Source organism: Haliaeetus albicilla, chromosome 22 (assembly GCF_947461875.1).
Source record: "Haliaeetus albicilla chromosome 22, bHalAlb1.1, whole genome shotgun sequence".
Classification (NCBI taxonomy): Eukaryota; Metazoa; Chordata; class Aves; order Accipitriformes; family Accipitridae; genus Haliaeetus; species Haliaeetus albicilla.
In genome coordinates, this window is record NC_091504.1 from 6,342,979 (window position 1) to 6,361,532 (window position 18,554).

At 58.4% G+C, this 18,554-nt stretch overlaps 2 protein-coding genes across 2 annotated transcripts; both read right to left on the reverse strand.

Moving 5' to 3' along the window:
• Nucleotides 1-44: 44 nt before the first annotated feature.
• Nucleotides 45-9,321, reverse strand: LOC138690432 (solute carrier family 22 member 6-B-like). The gene is made up of 10 exons (XM_069809406.1): nucleotides 8,840-9,321; nucleotides 8,651-8,754; nucleotides 8,027-8,181; nucleotides 7,124-7,292; nucleotides 6,800-6,923; nucleotides 5,045-5,154; nucleotides 3,647-3,861; nucleotides 2,431-2,539; nucleotides 1,345-1,548; nucleotides 45-357 (listed from the first exon to the last, which is right to left on the reverse strand). Exons 1-10 carry the CDS (start codon nucleotides 9,215-9,217, stop codon nucleotides 288-290), a joined length of 1,638 nt encoding a protein of 545 aa, XP_069665507.1. The 5' UTR covers nucleotides 9,218-9,321; the 3' UTR covers nucleotides 45-287.
• Nucleotides 9,322-12,701: 3,380 nt separating this feature from the next.
• On the reverse strand, nucleotides 12,702-18,394 carry LOC104322803 (solute carrier family 22 member 6-A-like). The gene is made up of 10 exons (XM_069809411.1): nucleotides 17,110-18,394; nucleotides 16,543-16,646; nucleotides 16,253-16,407; nucleotides 16,004-16,172; nucleotides 15,232-15,355; nucleotides 14,622-14,737; nucleotides 14,088-14,302; nucleotides 13,730-13,838; nucleotides 13,438-13,641; nucleotides 12,702-13,041 (listed from the first exon to the last, which is right to left on the reverse strand). Exons 1-10 carry the CDS (start codon nucleotides 17,473-17,475, stop codon nucleotides 12,957-12,959), a joined length of 1,647 nt encoding a protein of 548 aa, XP_069665512.1. The 5' UTR covers nucleotides 17,476-18,394; the 3' UTR covers nucleotides 12,702-12,956.
• Between the last annotated feature and the right edge of the window lie 160 nt (nucleotides 18,395-18,554).

Consider the following 18,554-nt stretch of genomic DNA (forward strand, 5'->3'; position numbering starts at 1 on the left):
AATACATGGGGGAAATCAATCCTCGTTATCCTCCTTTGGGGGGGGTCAGGGTGGGGGTCCCCGAACATCTGGGTTCCCTCAGGGGGGTTGGGGGGACCCCCGGGAGGGCAGCGGTTGATATCAAACACCAGCGTTGCAATGAGGTTTTATTGGGATTAAATAAATAGCGTCCGGGTGGGGGATATCGACTCTGGGGTGGGGGGACGTGTCCCCCTGAGGGTCTGGTCCCCCCCGTCCCCACTGGCCCGGCGGGACCCAGGTGTCCCCGATGCCCGTCCTCTTCCCCCTCAGACGCCGTCCTTGGTCTTGGTGGTGCTCAGGGGGACGGTGACCTCCTCGTCCTTGAGGTGACCTGCTCTGTGGCCGCACCGGGGGAAGAGAAACCCCAAAACCTTCAACCTTTCTTCCCCAAAACCTTGGTCCCTTCTCGCCCCAAAACCTTCATCCCTTCCCAACCCCAAAACCTTCATCTCTTTTTGTCCCTTCTCGCCCCAAAACCTTCATCTCCTTTCGTCCCTTCTCGCCCCAAAACCTTCGTCCCTTCTCGCCCCAAAACCTTCATCCCTTCCCAACCCCAAAACCTTCATCTCTTTTTGTCCCTTCTCGCCCCAAAACCTTCATCCCTTCTCACCCCAAAACCTTCATCCCTTCCCAACCCCCAAACCTTCATCTCTTTTCGTCCCTTCTCACCCCAAAACCTTCATCCCCTTTCATCCCTTCTCACCCCAAAACCTTCATCCCTTCCCAACCCCAAAACCTTCATCTCTTTTCGTCCTTTCTCACCCCAAAACCTTCATCCCCTTTCGTCTCTTCTCGCCCCAAAACCTTCATCCCTTTTCATCCTTTCTCACCCCAAAACCTTCATCCCCTTTCGTCCCTTCTCACCCCAAAACCTTCATCCCTTCCCAACCCTAAAACTTTCGCCCCTTACCAACCCCAAAACTTTCATCCCTTTTCATCCCTTCTCACCCCCAAACCTTTGTCCCTTTTTGTCCCTTCTTACCCCAAAACCCTCAACCCTTCTCTCCCCAAAACATTCTGCATTCCTCCAAGAAAGCCATCTTGCCCTAACAGGAGGATTTCACCCCCCACCCGTTGCGTCCACCACAAAAGAATCGGGGAGAAAAAGGGGATCTGGTGGGGACGGGGTCCCTCGGGGAGAAAAAGGGGATCTGGTGGGGACGGGGTCCCTCGGGGAGAAAAAGAGGATCTGGTGGGGACGGGGTCCCTCAGGGAGAAAAAGGGGATCTGGTGGGGACGGGGTCCCTTGGGGAGAAAAAGGGGATCTGGTGGGGACGGGGTCCCTCGGGGTGGCCAAGGCCGCTGCCCTGGGGAGCTCCTCACCGTCTCTCGACGTCCTTGACGGTCTCGGGCAGGGGCATGTTGCGGGTCTCGGGCAGGAAGCACGTGGCGATGGCCGAGATGATGGGGGCAGCCCCGTAGATGACGAGGGGCAGCACCGGGGTCACGTCAGCTGCCATGCGCACCAACGGGGCCACCATGCCACCCACGCGGGCCATGGTGCCCCCCAGGCCCATCCCCGTCTGCCTGTGCCAGGGAGAGGGAGCAGTGGGTGGATGGACGGATGGAGACGTGGTTGGATGGATGGAAGGGTTGAGGGTTGGAGGGGTTGATGATGGATGGAGAGGTGGTTGGGTGGCTGGAGGGGTTGAGGGATGGATGGATGGAGCAGTTGAGTGATGGAGGGCTTGGTGATGGGTGGATGGATGAAGAGGTTGGATGGATAAAGAGGTGGTTGGATGGAGGGATTGAGGGTTGGAGGAGTTGATGGATGGAGAGGTGGTTAGATGGATGGAGGGGTCAAGGGATGGATGGAGTGGATGAGTGGTGGAGGGCTTGGTGAGGGACGGATGAAGAGGTGGATGGATGAAGGGGTTGGATGAAGAAGTGGTTGGATGGAGAGGGTGGTGGTTGGATGGATGGAGGGGTTGAGGGATGGAGTGGTTGAGTGATGGAGGGCTTAATGAGGGATGGATGGACGAAGGGGTTGGTGGTGGATGGATGAAGAGGTGGTTGGATGGATGAAGAGGTGGTTGGATGGATGGAGGGGTTGAGGGTTGGATGGATGCAGTGGTCGAGTGATGGAGGGCTTGGTGACGGATGGATGAAGGGCTTGGTGGTGGATGGAGGGGTTGGCGGATGGATGGATGAAGAAGTGGTTGGATGGCTGGATGAGTGGAAAGGTGATTGGATGGATGGCTTGAGGGCTGGCTGGCTGGATGGAAGGTTGAGTGGTTGGGTCAGTAGGTGGGCTGGTCAATGGACGGGCTGATGGATGGGTGGTTGGGTTGGTGGGTGGAGGATGACTTGGTAGGTGGGTTGGCAGATGGATGAGTGGATGGAGGGATGGACAGATGGAGGGAGGGCGGGCCGTGGTGCCAGCAGCCCCCAGAGGTGACACCCACCCACCTGATGACGGTGGGGAAGAGCTCCCCAGTGAAGATGTAGGCGCAGTTGAAGGAGGCGGCCAACGAACCCTTCCCAATCACCGCAAAGGCCATGCGCAGCGTCTGCAGCTCTGGGGACAGGGATGGGACGTCTCGCACCTCCAGCCCCCCCCGACAGCTCCTCAGTGACCCCACCAGTGGTCGTCCTTCCCTCCAACCTCTACCTCCAGCCCCGAGTGCCCCAAGTCCCTCCAATGACCATCTCTCCATCCTTCAACCCCAATCGCTGTCCCCCCCAGTGCATGCCCATCGTCCCCCCACCCCTCTGTCTCGTCCTCCAACCTCCCTCCCTCCATCCCTCCAACTTCCACCCATCCTTCCACCCTCTGTCCCTCCATCCCGTCATCCTCCAACCTCCATCTTTCAAGCCTCTGTCCCTCCAACTTCTCTCTCTACTCTTCTACCTCTTCTTCCTCCATCCTTCCATCCCACTGTCCTCCATCCCATTGTCCCTTATTCCTCCATCCCATTGTCCTCCATCCCTCCATCCCATTGTCCTCATCCCATTGTCCCCCATCCCATTGTCCCCATACCTCCATCCCATTGTCCCCATCCCATTGTCCCCCATCCCATTGTCCCCATACCTCCATCCCATTGTCCCCATCCCATTGTCCTCATCCCATTGTCCCCATCCCTCCATCCCATTTTCCCCATCCCATTGTCCCCCATCCCCCATCCCATTGTCCCCATCCCATTGTCCCCCATCCCATTGTCCTCATCCCATTGTCCCCATCCCTCCATCCCATTGTCCCCCATCCCATTGTCCCCATCCCTCCATCCCATTGTCCCCCATCCCATTGTCCTCATCCCATTGTCCTCCATCCCCCATCCCATTGTCCCCCATCCCATTGTCCCCATCCCTCCATCCCATTGTCCCCCATCCCATTGTCCTCCATCCCCCATCCCATTGTCCCCCATCCCATTGTCCCCATCCCCCATCCCATTGTCCCCCATCCCATTGTCCTCCATCCCTCCATCCCATTGTCCCCATCCCATTGTCCCCCATCCCCCATCCCATTGTCCTCATCCCATTGTCCTCCATCCCTCATCCCATTGTCCCCCATCCCATTGTCCTCCATCCCTCCATCCCATTGTCCCCATCCCATTGTCCCCCATCCCATTGTCCCCCATCCCGTTGTCCTCCATCCCTCCATCCCTCCCTCCATCCCGGCACCCACCCATCGGCACAAAGATGTTGGCGAGGATGCAGATGCCGGCGAGCGCCAAGGAGCCGCCCTGGGCCACCCGCCGCCCCACGCAGCTGATGGCCAACACTGAGGCCAGCTTGGCCGGGATGTCCACAGCCCCGAAGACCAGCTGGCTCAGGTAGATGTCCACCCCGAAGCCCTGCAGATCCATGGCCAGCCCATAGTAGGCGAAACTGGTGGAGAACCTGCCCCCAAAACCCAACGTTGCAATGCAAAACCCACCAAAAGACCGAATGGACACCCAAAAGGTGAGGTTTGACCCCAAAAAGATGGGGTGTGCCCCAAAAGGTGAGTTTTGGCCCCAAAAGGATGGGGTTTGCCCCACAAGGTGAGTTTTGGCCTTGAAAAGGTGGGGGTTAGCCCTCCAAAAGGTGGGGTTTGACCCCAAAAGGATGGGGTTTGGCCCCAAAAATGTGAGGTTTGGCACCAAAAAGGTGGCATTTGGCCCCCCAAAAGGTGGGGGTTGACCCCAAAAGGATGGGTTTTGGCCCCAAAAATGTGAGGTTTGGCACCAAAAAGGTGGCGTTTGGCCCCCCAAAATGTGGGATTTGGCCCCAAAAAGATTAGTTTTGACACCAAAAAAGTGGGGTTTGACCCCAAAAGGATGGGGTTTGCCCCACAAGGTGAGGTTTGGCCCCAAAAAGGTGAGGTTTGGCCGCCAGAAAGGTGGGGTTTGGCTCCTGAAAAGGTGGGGGTTGGCCCCGAAAGGATGGGGTTTGGTCCCAAAAAGATGAGTTTTGACCCTAAAAAGGTGGCATTTGGCCCCCGAAAAGGTGGGCTTTGGCCCAAAAGAAGAGTTTTGGCCTCGATAAAGGTGGGTTTTGGTCCCCAAAAGGTGGGGTTTGACCCCAAAAGGATGGGGTTTGGCCCCAAAAGGATGGGGTTTGGCCCCAAAAAGGTGAGGTTTGGCCCCCAAAAGGATGGTTTGAGTCCCCAAAAGGTGAGTTTTGACCCCAAAAATGTGGCGTTTGGCCCCCCAAGAGGTGGGGCTTGACCCCAAAAGGATGGGGTTTGCCCCAAAAGGTGAGGTTTGGCCCCAAAAAGGTGAGGTTTGGCCCCCCGAAAGGTGGGGGTTGGCCCCGAAAGGGTAGGTTTTGCCCTAAAAGGTGAGTTTTGACCCCAAAAATGTGGCGTTTGGGCCCCCAAGAGGTGGGGCTTGACCCCAAAAGGATGGGGTTTGGCCCCAAAAGGATGGGGTTTGGCCCCCAAAAGGATGGTTTGGGTCCCCAAAAGGTGAGTTTTGACCCCAAAAATGTGGCGTTTGGCCCCCCAAGAGGTGGGGCTTGACCCCAAAAGGATGGGGTTTGCCCCAAAAGGGTAGGTTTTGCCCTAAAAGGTGAGGTTTGGCCCCAAACCAGCCCCACTTGCCAGACGAAGGAGACGCCGCAGGAGACCGTCCTCATCCCGGGGGTGCGCACCAGGGCAGCCAGTGTCCCCCCCGGCAGCGGCGGCTCCCGCCGGACCAGTGCTCCCAGCGCCTGCGGGATGGGGGAGATCTTGGGGGGATCGGGGAGGGATCCAAGGGGTGGGAGGGATCCAGGGGATGGGAGGGATCGGGGCGGGGGGATCTAGGAGGGATCGGAGGGGTCTGGGAGGGATGCGAGGGGTCTGGGGGGGGGGGATCCAGGTGATCTGGAGGGGATTGGAGGGATCTAGGGGGGATCTAGGGGGGATCGGAGCGATCTAGGTGGGACACGAGGGATCTTGGGGAGACACGAGGGGTCTTGGGGAGACACGAGGGGTCTTGGGGGAATCCAGGTGATCTGGAGGGATTGGAGGGATCAAGGTGGGATCTAGGTGGGATTGGAGGGATCTAGGAGGGACACGAGGAATCTAGGAGGGACACAAGGGGTCTTGGGGGGATCCAGGTGATTTGGAGGGATTGGGCGGGTATCTAGGTGGGATCAGGGGGGTCTAGAAGGGACACAAGGGGTCTTGGGGGGATCCAGGTGATCTGGAGGGGATTGGAGGGATCGGGGCAGATCTAGGTGGGATCGGAAGGATCTAGGTGGGATTGGAGGGATCTAGGAGGGACGCGAGGAGTCTTGGGGGGATCCAGGTGATGCGGAGAGGATTTGGGTGGATCTAGGTGGGATCAGGGGAATCTACGAGGGACACAAGGGGTCTTGGGGGGATCCAGGTGATCTGGAGGGATTGGAGGGATCGAGGTGGGATCTAGGTGGGATTGGAGGGATCTAGGAGGGACACGAGGCATCTTGGGGGGAATCCAGGTGATCTGGAGGGATTGGAGGGATCTGGGTGGGATCAGGGGGGTCTAGGAGGGATACAAGGGGTCTTGGGGGGATCCAGGTGATTTGGAGGGGATTGGAGGGATCGGGGGGGATCTAGGTGGGACACGAGGGGTTTTGGGGGGGATCCAGGTGATCTGGAGGGGATTGGGGTGGATCTAGGTCAGATTGGAGGAATCTACGAGGGACACAAGGGGTCTTGGGGGGAAGCAGGTGATCTGGAGGGGATTAGAAGGATTGGGGGGGATCTAGGTGGGATCGGAGGGATCTAGGAGAGACACGAGGGGTCTTGGGGGGATCCAGGTGATCTGGAGGGGAGTGGAGGGATCTGAGGGCAATCTAGGTGGGATCGGGGGGATCTAGGAGGGATGTGAGGGGTCTTGGGGGGTATCCAGGTGATCTGGAGGGGATTAGAGGGATCGGGGGGGATCTAGGTGGGATCAGAGGGATCTAGGTGGGACACAAGGGGTCTTGGGGGGATCCAGGTGATCTGGAGGGATGGGGGGGTGTTGGAGAGATCTAAGAAGGACACAGGGAATGTGGAGGGGGGGGTGTCCAGGTGATCAGGAGGGATCTGGGCAGGATCTAAGGAGGGGTGGAAGTATCTGTGAGGGGTAAAGGGGGTCTAGGCTGAGTAGAGAGGAATTGGGGGGATCAAAGGGAGAATGAGGGGGTTCTGGAAGGATTGGGGGGATCTAGTGAGATCTGGGAGGGAGCTGGGGGCGTGCAGGGATGTAGGGGAGGAAGTGGGGGGATCTAGGGGAGATTGGGGGGACCTGGGGGCGTAGGGGGTAGACCAAGGGGATCTGGGGGGCATCTGGGGGATCAGAGGGATCTGGGGGGGGCTCCAGGAGGCCCTGGGACCACCCAGCACCTCCTCGCTGAGTTTGTCCCCCTCCTCCTTCCTCCTGTTGATGCGGGCGACTTTGCGGAGCCCCTTCAGGGCCAGGTCGGGTCTCCCCGAAATCACCTGCCACCGGGCTGACTCCACGAACAGCCTGGGGGAGGGATGGGGAAGAGGGGTTACGGGGGACCCAGGCACCCAAGGGGGTCCCTGCACCCACCCTACACCCCCCACCACCCATGGAGGACCCAGGTGTCCCCACCATCACCCCTCAGGAACCCAGACACCCCAAGATCCACCTTGTCTACCCGCAACCAAGGAGGATGGCCGGCCGGTCGCCTGGCTTCCCCGTACCAGGAGTAGAGGAAGAAGAAGAAGAAGGGGAGGGAGACGACAAGCTGGAGCCAGCGCCAGTGAGGGACGCCGAAGGCCACGGCCGCCAGCACAAACTGCCCCAAGGTGTAGCAGTAGCCGTTGATGGTGCCCACCACAGCACGGGCTTCCGTCGGGATCCACTCCATGCCTGTGGGGCAACCGTCAGCACAAGGGTGGTGGGGTCTATCCCATGGGATAGGGCCAAAACGGGGTATCTGGGTCCCTCCCGTGGGTCAACGGTGGAGCCTGGGTCGTTCCCGTGGGTCAACGGTGGTAGGGTTGGAGCCTGGGTCCCTCCCAAGGGTCAACGGTGGTAGGGTTGGAGCTTGGGTCCCTCCCAAGGGTCAATGGTGGTAGGGTTGGAGCCTGGGTCCCTCCCAAGGGTCAACGGTGGTAGGGTTGGAGCCTGGGTCCCTCCTGTGGGTCAACAGTGGTAGGGTTGGAGCTTGGATCCCTCCCAAGGGTCAACGGTGGAGCCTGGGTCGCTCCCATGGGTCAACAGTGGTAGGGTTGGAGCCTGGGTCCCTCCCAAGGGTCAACGGTGGTAGGGTTGGAGCTTGGGTCCCTCCCAAGGGTCAATGGTGGTAGGGTTGGAGCCTGGGTCCCTCCCAAGGGTCAACGGTGGTAGGGTTGGAGCCTGGGTCCCTCCTGTGGGTCAACAGTGGTAGGGTTGGAGCTTGGATCCCTCCCAAGGGTCAACGGTGGAGCCTGGGTCGCTCCCATGGGTCAACAGTGGTAGGGTTGGAGCCTGGGTCCCTCCCAAGGGTCAACAGTGGAGCCTGCGTCCCTCCCATGGGTCAATGGTGGTGGGATTGGTGCCTGGGTGCTTCCCATGGGGTAGGGGTGGTAGGACGAAGCCCAGACCCCAGGTCCCCAGCTCACAGAGGGAGGCGGAGTTGAGGGAGACCCCAGCCATGGCCAGGCCCGCCAGGAAGCGGCAGAGACAGTAGACAACGAAGGTGGGGGCAGCCGCGGTGCCGGCCCCCGTCGCCCCCAGCTGCAGGTAGCACCAGGTCAGCAGCGCCCGGCGCCCGAACCTGCTGGGACACGGCGCTGGGGACACTGGGATGGGGGACATGGGGACTGGGATGCCAATATAGGGCGGTGGAACAGGGGCACGAGGCACTGGGGGTGCTGGGATGGGGGGCATGGGGTGCTGGAGATACTGGGATGGGGATTGCGGGGTGCCGGAGCCACTAGGATGGGGACATGGGCACTGGTATGGGGGGGATATGGGGCGCTGGGAATTCTGAGAGAGGGATGTGGGGCACTGGGATGGGGACACAAGGCATTTGGAACACTGGGACAGGGAATATGGGCACTGGGAATACTGGGATGAATGACTTGGGGGCAGTGGGGACAGTGGGACAAGCTGTACTGGGGCAGACCCACCCCAGGGGCACTGGGGACGCTGGGGCCAGAGGGACGGGAGGACATCCCTGTGCATACCCCTCCCCTCTTCCCCTTCCCAGTTCAGCCCAGTACTGCTCCGGGGTGGCCACGCACTTGTCAGAGAGGACTCCGAAGAGTCCGGAGCCCAGGAGGATCCCGGCCATGTAGATGGATTGGGCCACCTGCCTCAACCTCTTGGACTCGCACACCAGGTCCCACTGCCACCAGGAGAGGACACAGGGGTCAACACCCGGACGCCTGGGTCCCCACCACGGCCCGGGGGGGCTGTGGGGCACCCCTCACCTCGGTGACAATGGTGTGAGCGAAGACGCCGTCGCGGTAGGTCCAGCCGTCACGGCAAGGCTCGGTGGCCGCCCCGTTGGCCGTGCCGTTGACCGTGCCGTTGACCTCCAAGAGGTGCCATTGGGGTTCCACGTAGCGGCGGCAACGCTGGGGACGGTGGTGGCTGTCGGAGGGGATGGAGACGAGGAGTGGGACGTCCCCGGTGCTCTCATTGGCCACGGGCCGAGGCCGGCAGTGGTGCTCGGGGACACCGGCGGTGAAGTTCTGCAGCAGGTTGTGGCTGGCCAGCATGAGCAGCGGAACAGCCAAGGCGGCCACGTAGGTCACCTGGAAGCGGCCCATCCCGCCCAGGCGGGCCAGCAGCTCCACGAAGGTCATGGTGGGATGAGGGATGGAGCTGGGGGGGGCCCAGGTCAGCTGGAGGGTGGAAGGAGGAGAAGAGGTTGAACGATGGGCCAAGGGATGGGCTAGGAACGGCCAAGGAACGGCCAAGGGGTGGTTTGGAGGAAGGGGCGAGGGTTGGACCCAAGGATGGGCCAAGGGATGGGCTAGGAATGGCCAAAGAATGGGCTAGGAATGGCCAAGGAATGGCTGAGGGGTGGTTTGGAGGAAGGGGCGAGGGTTGGATCCAAGGATGGGCCAAGGGATGGGCTAGGAATGGCCAAGGGGTGGTTTGGATGGTCAGTGAATGGAAAGATCCAAGGATGGGCCAAGGGATGGCCAAGGGCTGGCCGAAGAAGGGCCAAGGGGTGGTTTGGAGGAAGGGATGAGGGATGGATCCAAGGATGGGCCAAGGGATGGAGGAGGGACACGGTAGAGGAAGGACCGAGGAGCAGCAAAGGGGTGGGTGGGAGGAGGGTGGAGGGATGAGATCAGGATTGGCCGAGGGACGGGACCAGGAATGGTCGAGGGGTGACCAAGGGGCGGCTGGGCCAAGCGGAGGAAGAGCCAAGGACGAGGGATGGACCAACGGACAGAGCGAGGGTGGGACAGAGGGACGGGCAGCGGGATGGACCAAGGGATCAAGGGAGGGACAGATGGAGGAAGGAATCAAGGACCCTCTATAGATCACCTGTTGATCGGTCAATCGACCAGTCTATTTATTGGTCTATCAATAAATCTACCTATAGGTCTATTGATCTATTGATTGATCCATCCATCGATCTATCAGTCTCTCTATAGGTCTGTCAGTTGGTCCGTCAATCAGTCTATCAACGTACCAATCTATCAGTCTTTCTGTTGAGCTGTTGGTTGCTCTATTGATCTATCGGTGCCTCTATCAATCAATCAGTCTATTGATCTGCCGATCACTCTTAACAATCTATCCGTGTCACTATCAATCTATCGGTCTCTATTGATCTGTTGGGGTGTCTATTGATCTATCAGTCTCTCTGTCAGTCTTGTCAGTCTCTCTGTCTATCAATCTATTGATCTATCAACCTATCGATCTAATTGATCAATCTACCTATCATTCTATCAGTCTCAGTCTCTATTGACCCATCAATCACTGATTATTTATTTTGAGCTATCAGCTCTGCCCCTCATTGCTCTCCCTCCTCCCTCCCCCTTATTATTGATCAATCAGTCAATCCTCTCTCCCTTCTGTCCTACCAATCTCTCAATAGGTTCATCCCGCCAATGATCCCTTGCGATCAATCGATCCCTACCTGCCGTTTGGCTCCTCTTCCTCTCTCTGCCACTCTCTCGGTTCCCGGCTCGGTCTCTCTGGCCACCCGCTGTCCCTCCGTCCGCCCCTCTGTCCATCCGTCCCTCCCTCCCTCCCTCTGCCACTCCCCCTCTGCCTTTCTCTGGCCGTCCTTCACCCCTCGGTCAATCAATCAATCAATCGATGGATGGATTTCTCTATTGTCCCTGCCAACCATCATCCGGCTGGTGGGTCTGTTCGCCTGTCCCTCTGCCCATCTATTGACTCCTCACCCTATCAATAAATTGATTTAGCTGCTGATTGGCATAGGTCCAATGATCAACTTATTGATCTGCCCCCTTTATTGATTGATCTATGGGTCTCCCTGTCGATCAATCCAGTGAGCTCTTTCTCTATTGATAAATTATTGATCTTTAGATCTCTATTACCTATAATGTGTTGATCATCAATTAGTCCATAATCTCTCACTTTATTTCTTAATTTATTGGTCTATATATTTCTGTTGATCAGTCTATTATCTCCACCACCTCTATTGATCCATCTGATGGTCTGTGTATCTCTATTACCAATAAATTGATCTATAATCTGTTCATTGATCAGTCTATTGGTCTATATTTTTCTATTGATGAATCTATTGAACCATGATCCACCAATCAGTCTAATGATCTCCACCACTATTGACAAATATATTTGTCTATTGATCCATTTATGGATTTATAATCTTTCTGCTGATCAGTGTATCAATCTTAATCTCTCTATTGACCAGTCTACTGGCCTATAACCTTTCTATTGATTGGTTTATTGACCTTTAATCTCTCTATTGATTGGTCTATTGGTCTGTCGCTATTAATCAACCTATTGACCTATAAACTATTGCTCAATATAGTGACCTTAATCTATCTATTGACTGGTCTATCGGTCTCTATTGATCAATCTGTTGAGCTTTAATGTCACTATTGATCAATCTATTGACATATAATCTTTCTGTTGATCAACGTATCGATCTTAATCTCTCTGTTGATCAATCTCTTGACCTATAATCTTTCCATCGATCAGCCTTTCTCTCTATTGATCAATCTATTGGTCTTTAATCTCAATCTGTTGGCATATAATCTTTCCATCGATCAGTCTTTCTCTCTATTGATCAACCTAGTGAGCTTTAAGCTCTCTCTTGACCAATCCATTGGCCTCTCTCTCCCCTGATCAACACATTGATCTCTCTATTGATCCACTCACCTGTCCGTCGCTCCAGCTATTGCCTGACCTCTCCCAGCACCAAATCCCGCTCCCTGGAGCTGTCTGCCAGCAGCTACCACCCCTTGGCCCTGTGGCTGCCCATGGCCAGAGCCCTGTCCCCATCCCTGTCCCTGCTCCTATTTAAAGCCACCCTTGGTCCCGGTTAACGTTTGACTCCAGTGGGACCAGATCCCGCTATGGGTCGGTGGAGATGATGGTCAGGCGGAAATGCCGGTGTTGGACACACCGGTCCCCAAGCAGGGATGCCCAACGGCCCCCTGGGGCCATCCCATCCTCTCCATCCTCCTCCTCGCCGAGGAAGCCTCTGACCCCAGGTGGATGGGGACTCCCCCAGCCCCCTCTGGCTTGTTTTCACCATCCGTGGTGGATCATTCAGGAGGCAAAGTCCCCGGGCGCCCTGAACCGGATCCCTGGGAGCCCCTTGGACCCCGGGCAGGAGGGCAGCGGGAGGCAGCAGAGCATGGGCAGGATGGGGCAGCGACCAGGGGACTTGGGGGTGGCTTGTGGGGGGGGCAGGACACCTGGGTCCTTGCTGGCTGGGTGGTTGGAGAAGAGGGTGCAGTGTGCGTTGGGTGACCGGACGCTTGGGTCCTCGGGACGTCTGGGCACCTGGTTCTCTGGGTCCTTGGGATGTCTAGGTGGTGGGACATCTGGGTCCTTGGGATCCCCGGGCACCCGGACACCTGGGTCCTTGGGATCCTGGGTCCTCAGGACGCCTGGGTCCTCCCTGCGCTCTTGAGTGTGACTCTCCCTCCCTCGCGGCTCCAGCGCGGGCAGAGGGGAGGAGGGGACCGTGGAGGGGGGGGGACGCGATGCCGAGGCCACAGCACCCCGCTGAGTCCCATATTTGCCTTCGGGGCGGGACAGCCAGGCTGTGCAGGACCCCCTGCGGCCGTGGGAAAACAACCCCCACCACCAGCCCCGTGCCCTCCCACCAGCCACATTTCACACGATTTTTGCTTTTATTGTTTTTTTATTCCAGCACAGAAAAACCATCCCGCAACGCGGCGGTTGGAGGGGACGCACCATCCCCCAACCCTGCACGGAGAGGAGGACGCCTGGGTCCCCTCCTTGGCCATGCAAGAAGGTGGCCATGGGCATTGCTGTCCCTCTGCTCTTCTTGGGAGGTGGTGCACCCCCTCCCGTCTGCTGGGTAGATTGTGGCTTGGGGGTCCCCCGGGGGGGTGGTTGGCACTAGCAGGGCCCCGTGGTGCCGCTGGGCTGGATGGGCTCAAGCGGGACCTGGAGATGTCGGGCTTCGTCCTTCTGGGGCTTGGTCCTGGTGGGAGAGGGAGGATGGGGGTGGGTTTTTGGGGGGGGAGCAGGTGCATTTTCATGTTACTGTTCCCCCTCCTTCCCCATTGACCTGTCTGTCCATCACCCATCCATCCATCTTCATAAACATCCGTCCTTTCATCCAGCTGTGGTCGTACTCTTCTTCCTATCCATCCACCCACCTATCTCTGTCCAATCCCAGCCACTCCTGTCCATCCGTCCGTCCGTCCTTCACCACACTCAACCAATCCTCCATCCCTCCATTCCATCGATCCCCACATATAACCAATCCTCCATCTGTCCCTCCCGATGTCCAACCAATCCTTCTCTCCCACCATCCCTCCCTGTCTCCACACATCCATCTGTCCCTCCCCTTGTCCTTCAGTCCCTCCAGTCCCACCTGCCCTCCACCTCCTCCACGGTCTCAGGCAGAGCCTTGTCCCGTGTCTCTGGCAGGAAGATGGCCACCAGCCCCGACACCACGGGGGCTGCCCCGTAGATGATGAAGGGCAACGTGGGGAAGACCTCGCCCGCCATCTTCACCAAGGGGGCTGTGATGCTGCCCAGACGGGCCATGGTGTTGGCCAACCCCATGCCCGTCTGCCTGTGGGACACCGAGAGGCTCTGAGGGACCAGCCTGGCATGGTCACGGCCACCCCGGCACCTCCCCCAACCCGCAGCCCACTCCTTACCGAATAACGGTGGGGTAGAGCTCACCCGTGTAGAGGAAGACGCAGTTGAAGGACGCGGCTAAGCAACCCTTCCCGAAGACGGCCAGGGCAGTCCGAAGCGTCCGCAGGTCTGCGGGGATGAGGACAGGACATCTGCGACTTGCTTTGGTGTCACTAGTTGGGAGTTGGGTTGGGGTGGCGGTGGGTGATGGAGAGAGGAGACCCCAAACACCAGAATTTCAGGCAAATTGCCTGTAAAAAGCTAAAACCACTCAGCCCGTGGACTGCATTAATGAGTTGAGCTTGTTTTGGCCCTCCCAGATGGTGCTTTATGGGCTGGAGATGAGGGGACACCACCGCCACCACCCCCAGCCCTCACCTCGTGGCACCAAGACGTTGGCCAAGATGGCCAAGCCAGCCAGGATGAGGGCAAAGGACTGGGTGAAGCGTCGCCCCACAAAGGTGATGGTGAGGATGGAGACCAGCTTGGCTGGGATGTCCACGGCCCCAAAGACGAGCTGGATCACGTAGATGTTGAAGTCAAAATTTTGCAGGTCCATGGCCAGCCCATAGTAGGCAAAGCTGGTGGAGAACCTAGGCCAAGAAGAGGTCGGGGGTCGGGGGGGGGACAAATGTCACCTGTGGAGAGGTGTGGAGTGGGATGTGGGGGTCACACACCATCCCCTGGCTGGGGGGATCCAGTCAGGAGATCTGTCCCCCTTTCTGGAGCACGTGTGGGCCAAGAGACTTCTGTTGACTGAGTCCTGCACCATGACTCAGTTTCCCTTTCCAGTAAGGACCCAGCTAAGGTGGGTGTTTGGAGGGGTGGCTAGCAAGACGGGTGGATCAACGACTAGGGGTGGGGGGGAAGGATGGACAACCACCCACTGATGTCCTCCACTGCCGGGCGTACCACACGAAGCAGAGGCAACAAGAGATGCGGCGCACGACGGGTGTCCGGACCAGGTCAACCGCCGTGTGGTGACTCCTCGATGAAGCCATTTCCTTCTGCATGTAGGACCTCAAGACCTAGAGGGAGAGGGGGGGGCTCTGGGGTGGGGACGGGGCCCTGGGGTCCCTCTTTTCCCTGGGGGGGGCAGCGGTGGGAGGAGCAGAGAGGGGAACCAGGATGGAGCAGGGGAAGGGGGGGAATTAAGCTCTGGGCAGGATGGGTGAAGAGTGGGTGGGAGGAGGGATGGAGGAACAGATGGAAGGACAGATGGTCAGATGGATGGAGATGGTGGATAGATGGCGGGATGGTTGGCTGCAGATGGGATGGGATGGATGGAGATGGCGATGGCTGGAGAGACGCGTGGATGGTTGTATAAGGGGATGGATGCAGATGGTGATGGATGGGGAGTTGTCTATGGGGACGGATGGTTGGTTAAGGGGCTGGAAAGATGGGTGTAGGGGAGCCCCACTGTTGGCCCTCTACATGAGGGCCAGGAGAGTGGGGCCGCTTCCCCCCACCCGCTATAAAACACCCCAGAGGTGCCCCAGGGGACCCAGCCAGAGCCTTTTACTTCTATGTTGAGCTTCTCCCCTTCCTCTTTCTTCCCATTTATCCTGGCCACTTTCTGGAGCTCCTTCAGGGCCTGGTGGGACTTCCCCACCATGACCAGCCAGCGAGCTGACTCTGTTAACCACCTGCAGAGGAAATGGGGACAGGATCCCAAAGATCATCCCACCATCCATGTGACCCTGCCACCAGCGACCTACGCCTCTGTCCCTCCAGCCAGCTCGCCGTGCTTCGATCCGTCCATCCAACCCTCTGTCCATCCAACCCTCCACCCATCCTTGCACCTTCTCTTCATCTGTCCATCCATCTTTGCACCCATCTCGCCTTCCACCCACCCACGCAAACTTCCATCGTTCCATCCATCCATCCATCCATCCATCCCTCCATCTGTCCATCCATCATCCCATCCACCCCCCCAACCATCCAACCCTCCGTCCATCCATCCAACCCTCTCTTTATCTTTGCACCTTCACTTCATCTGTCCGTCCATCTTTGCACCCATCTCCTGTTCCACCCACGCACCCATGCAACCTTCCATCCATCCCTCCATCCGTCCATCCCTCCATCCGTCCATCCCTCCATCTGTCCATCCATCCCTCCATCATTCCATCCACCACCCCAACCACCCAACCGTCCACCCATCCTTGCACCTTCTCTTCATCTGTCCATCCATCTTTGCACCCATCTCCCCTTCCACCCACCCACCCACCCAACCCTCCATCGTTCCATCCATCCCTCCATCCATCCACGCCTCCATTCCTCCCTCTCCTCCTCACCATGAGTAGAGGAAGAAGCACAAGAAGGGCAGCGACACGGTGAACTGCAGCCAGCGCCAATCAGGGATGGCATAGGCGACCCCAGCCAGCAGGAACTGCCCAATGGTGTACCAGTAACCCATGAAGGTCCCCACGAGTGCCCGGGTGCGAGTGGGCATCCACTCCAAAGCTGCTGAGACACATGGAGACATGGAGCGGACCAGGAGGGTGCCCGGGGCTGGTACTTTGGGGTTGGTGCTGGCCACATACAGAGGGAGACGCTGTTGAGGAGGATGCCGGAGAAGGCCATGCCCGTGAGGAAGCGGAAGAGGCAATAAACGGTGAAAGTGGGGGCGAAGGAGGAGCATATCCCCATGGTGCCCATCTGAAGGTAGCACCAGGTGAGCAGTGACCGGCGGCCGAACCTGGGCGGTGAGGAGGAAGAAGAGGTGGGGGAGGAGGAGGAAGAGAGGGGGGAGGAGGAGGAATAGGAGGTGAGACAATCTCCATGATGCTGCCCCACCTCCCCACGGGTAGGGGGGTGTCCCCCCCACCCTCACCTGTCCGAGAGACCCCCAAAGATGATGCCGCCCACCAAGATGCCGGTCATGTAGAGCGACTGGGCCAACTGCTTCAGACTCCGGGAGCTGCACACCAGGTCCCACTGCCAAGGGGCAAAGACGTGGGGTGGGACAGAGATCGGGGGGAGACCCCTCTTGGCCTTCCTCCTGCCCCCCCCCAAAACTGGCTGTGGTGGCTGATAGGGTTGACTCAACACAACAGCCAATGGATGGCCAATGGAAACACCAAGATGGTGCCACAAAACACTTGGCCACCCTTCCCAGCATCCCCATGGTTGGAAGTTCCTTCCAGGGGTCATCTGGCCCCATTTTGACCCCCTTGTTGATGGCCACCAACCCACTCATCCCCCCCTTTCTTGTCCTGAGCTCTCAGGGCGTTGAGTGCCTCCACCAAGGGTTGAGCGGGGAAGATGCTCCACCTGGAAGAAGCCAAAGTCGTGGTGACAGCAGACCCTTCGCCAGTGCCTCAAGGTGGGAACCACACAGGGGATTGGGTGAAACCTGCCACCAGCCCCACATCCCACCCCACTGCCGCTGCCATCCTACCTCAGTGATGATGGTGCTGGTGAAGACGCTGCGGTCATACGTCCAACCATCGCGGCAGGGCTCCGTCTCCAGCCAGCTGGTGTTGGGAGCCGAGCCATTCGCCTCCAAAAGCCACCACTGTGGTGTCACGAAGCGCCGGCACCGCTCACCTTGGGGAACCGAGACCTTCAGCAGGTCCTGGGGGTCGAGGCTGGTGGCGTTGGCCTCCCAGTGAAACCGGCAGCGATGGTCGCTGGTGGCGGCCGTGAAGTTCTGCAGAAGGTTGTGACTGGCCATCATGAGGATGGGCAGGGCCAGGAGGAGCACCGAGGCCACCTGGAAACGTCCCATGCCCCCCACGTGCTCCAGGAGGCTGGCGAAAGCCATGCTGCCACCGTGAGACCCCGGGAACACCCCACAGCCATGCACGCCTGCCCCACGCTCGCAGAGCCCCAAAAGGGAGGGATTTCACCCCCAAAATGCTTCTCTCGCTCCCATAGTATCCTCACTCCACGAGCATCGGGGTGATCTCCTATATAACCCGGCCAACGGGTGGTTTGGGTTAATGTTTGACATCTGGGGTGGGGTTTTTTGTAGGTTTTTCCCAGCAGGAGAAGGCAAAAGTGCAGGCAAGGGCAGTGCAAAGGTGTCCGGGGGGCCACTGAGCACCGGCAAAGGGTGGCCAGAGCCAAATCCACGGGAAACTCTTCCCTCCCCTCACTGCTGCAGCAAAAAAGCCCCCCCAAACAGGGCGAAACTGGAGCGATCTGGGGCAGGAAGAAAATAAAGAATTATCGTTTATTTTATTATTTTCCAGTGTTGCTTTTCTTTTTCGAGGAGAAAAGGCAGCTTTTGGAGACGGACCATCTGGGACCAACCTCCTTCACCCAGCTCCTGGGGTACCCTCGGGTGGGTATCCTGAGAGCGTGGGGGGGGTCTCCTGACTTGGGCCAATGTATGGCCTTCGCCAGCCCCTTTGGGTTAAATTTTAGTGATTTTTGTGGTCAAAAGGGGACCGAAAGGTGCTGACGGAGGTGGCCCTGCTTGGGTCAGCGCATTCTCCGCCTGGGGAAGCCGGGGGTTAATTTTTGATGGGGTCAGATAGATGATGGGGCCAAGGAACACGTTGGCAGTGGGAGCAAGGGCCGGGGTGTCCGGGAAGGGGGTGGAATCAGGGAAGAGGCATCAAGGCGGTAGCACCATGGGTTGCTGGGAGGGGGCTGGGGTGGGATTTGGGGGCTCCTCACCCTTCTCCCCCTTCTCTGGGATTTGGGGAACCCCTCTACCAGGACAAGAATTGGGTGGGTTTGGGGTTATTGGGTGTCATCTCATTGAAGGTGACCTCCAACGTAGTGTTCTTGGGTGCCATCTTATTGGAGGTCACCTCAGGGACACAGCTCTTAGACGTCGTCCTATCGGAGGTGGCCTTGGACACGGTTATTGGGTGTCATCTCACTGGAGGGTGA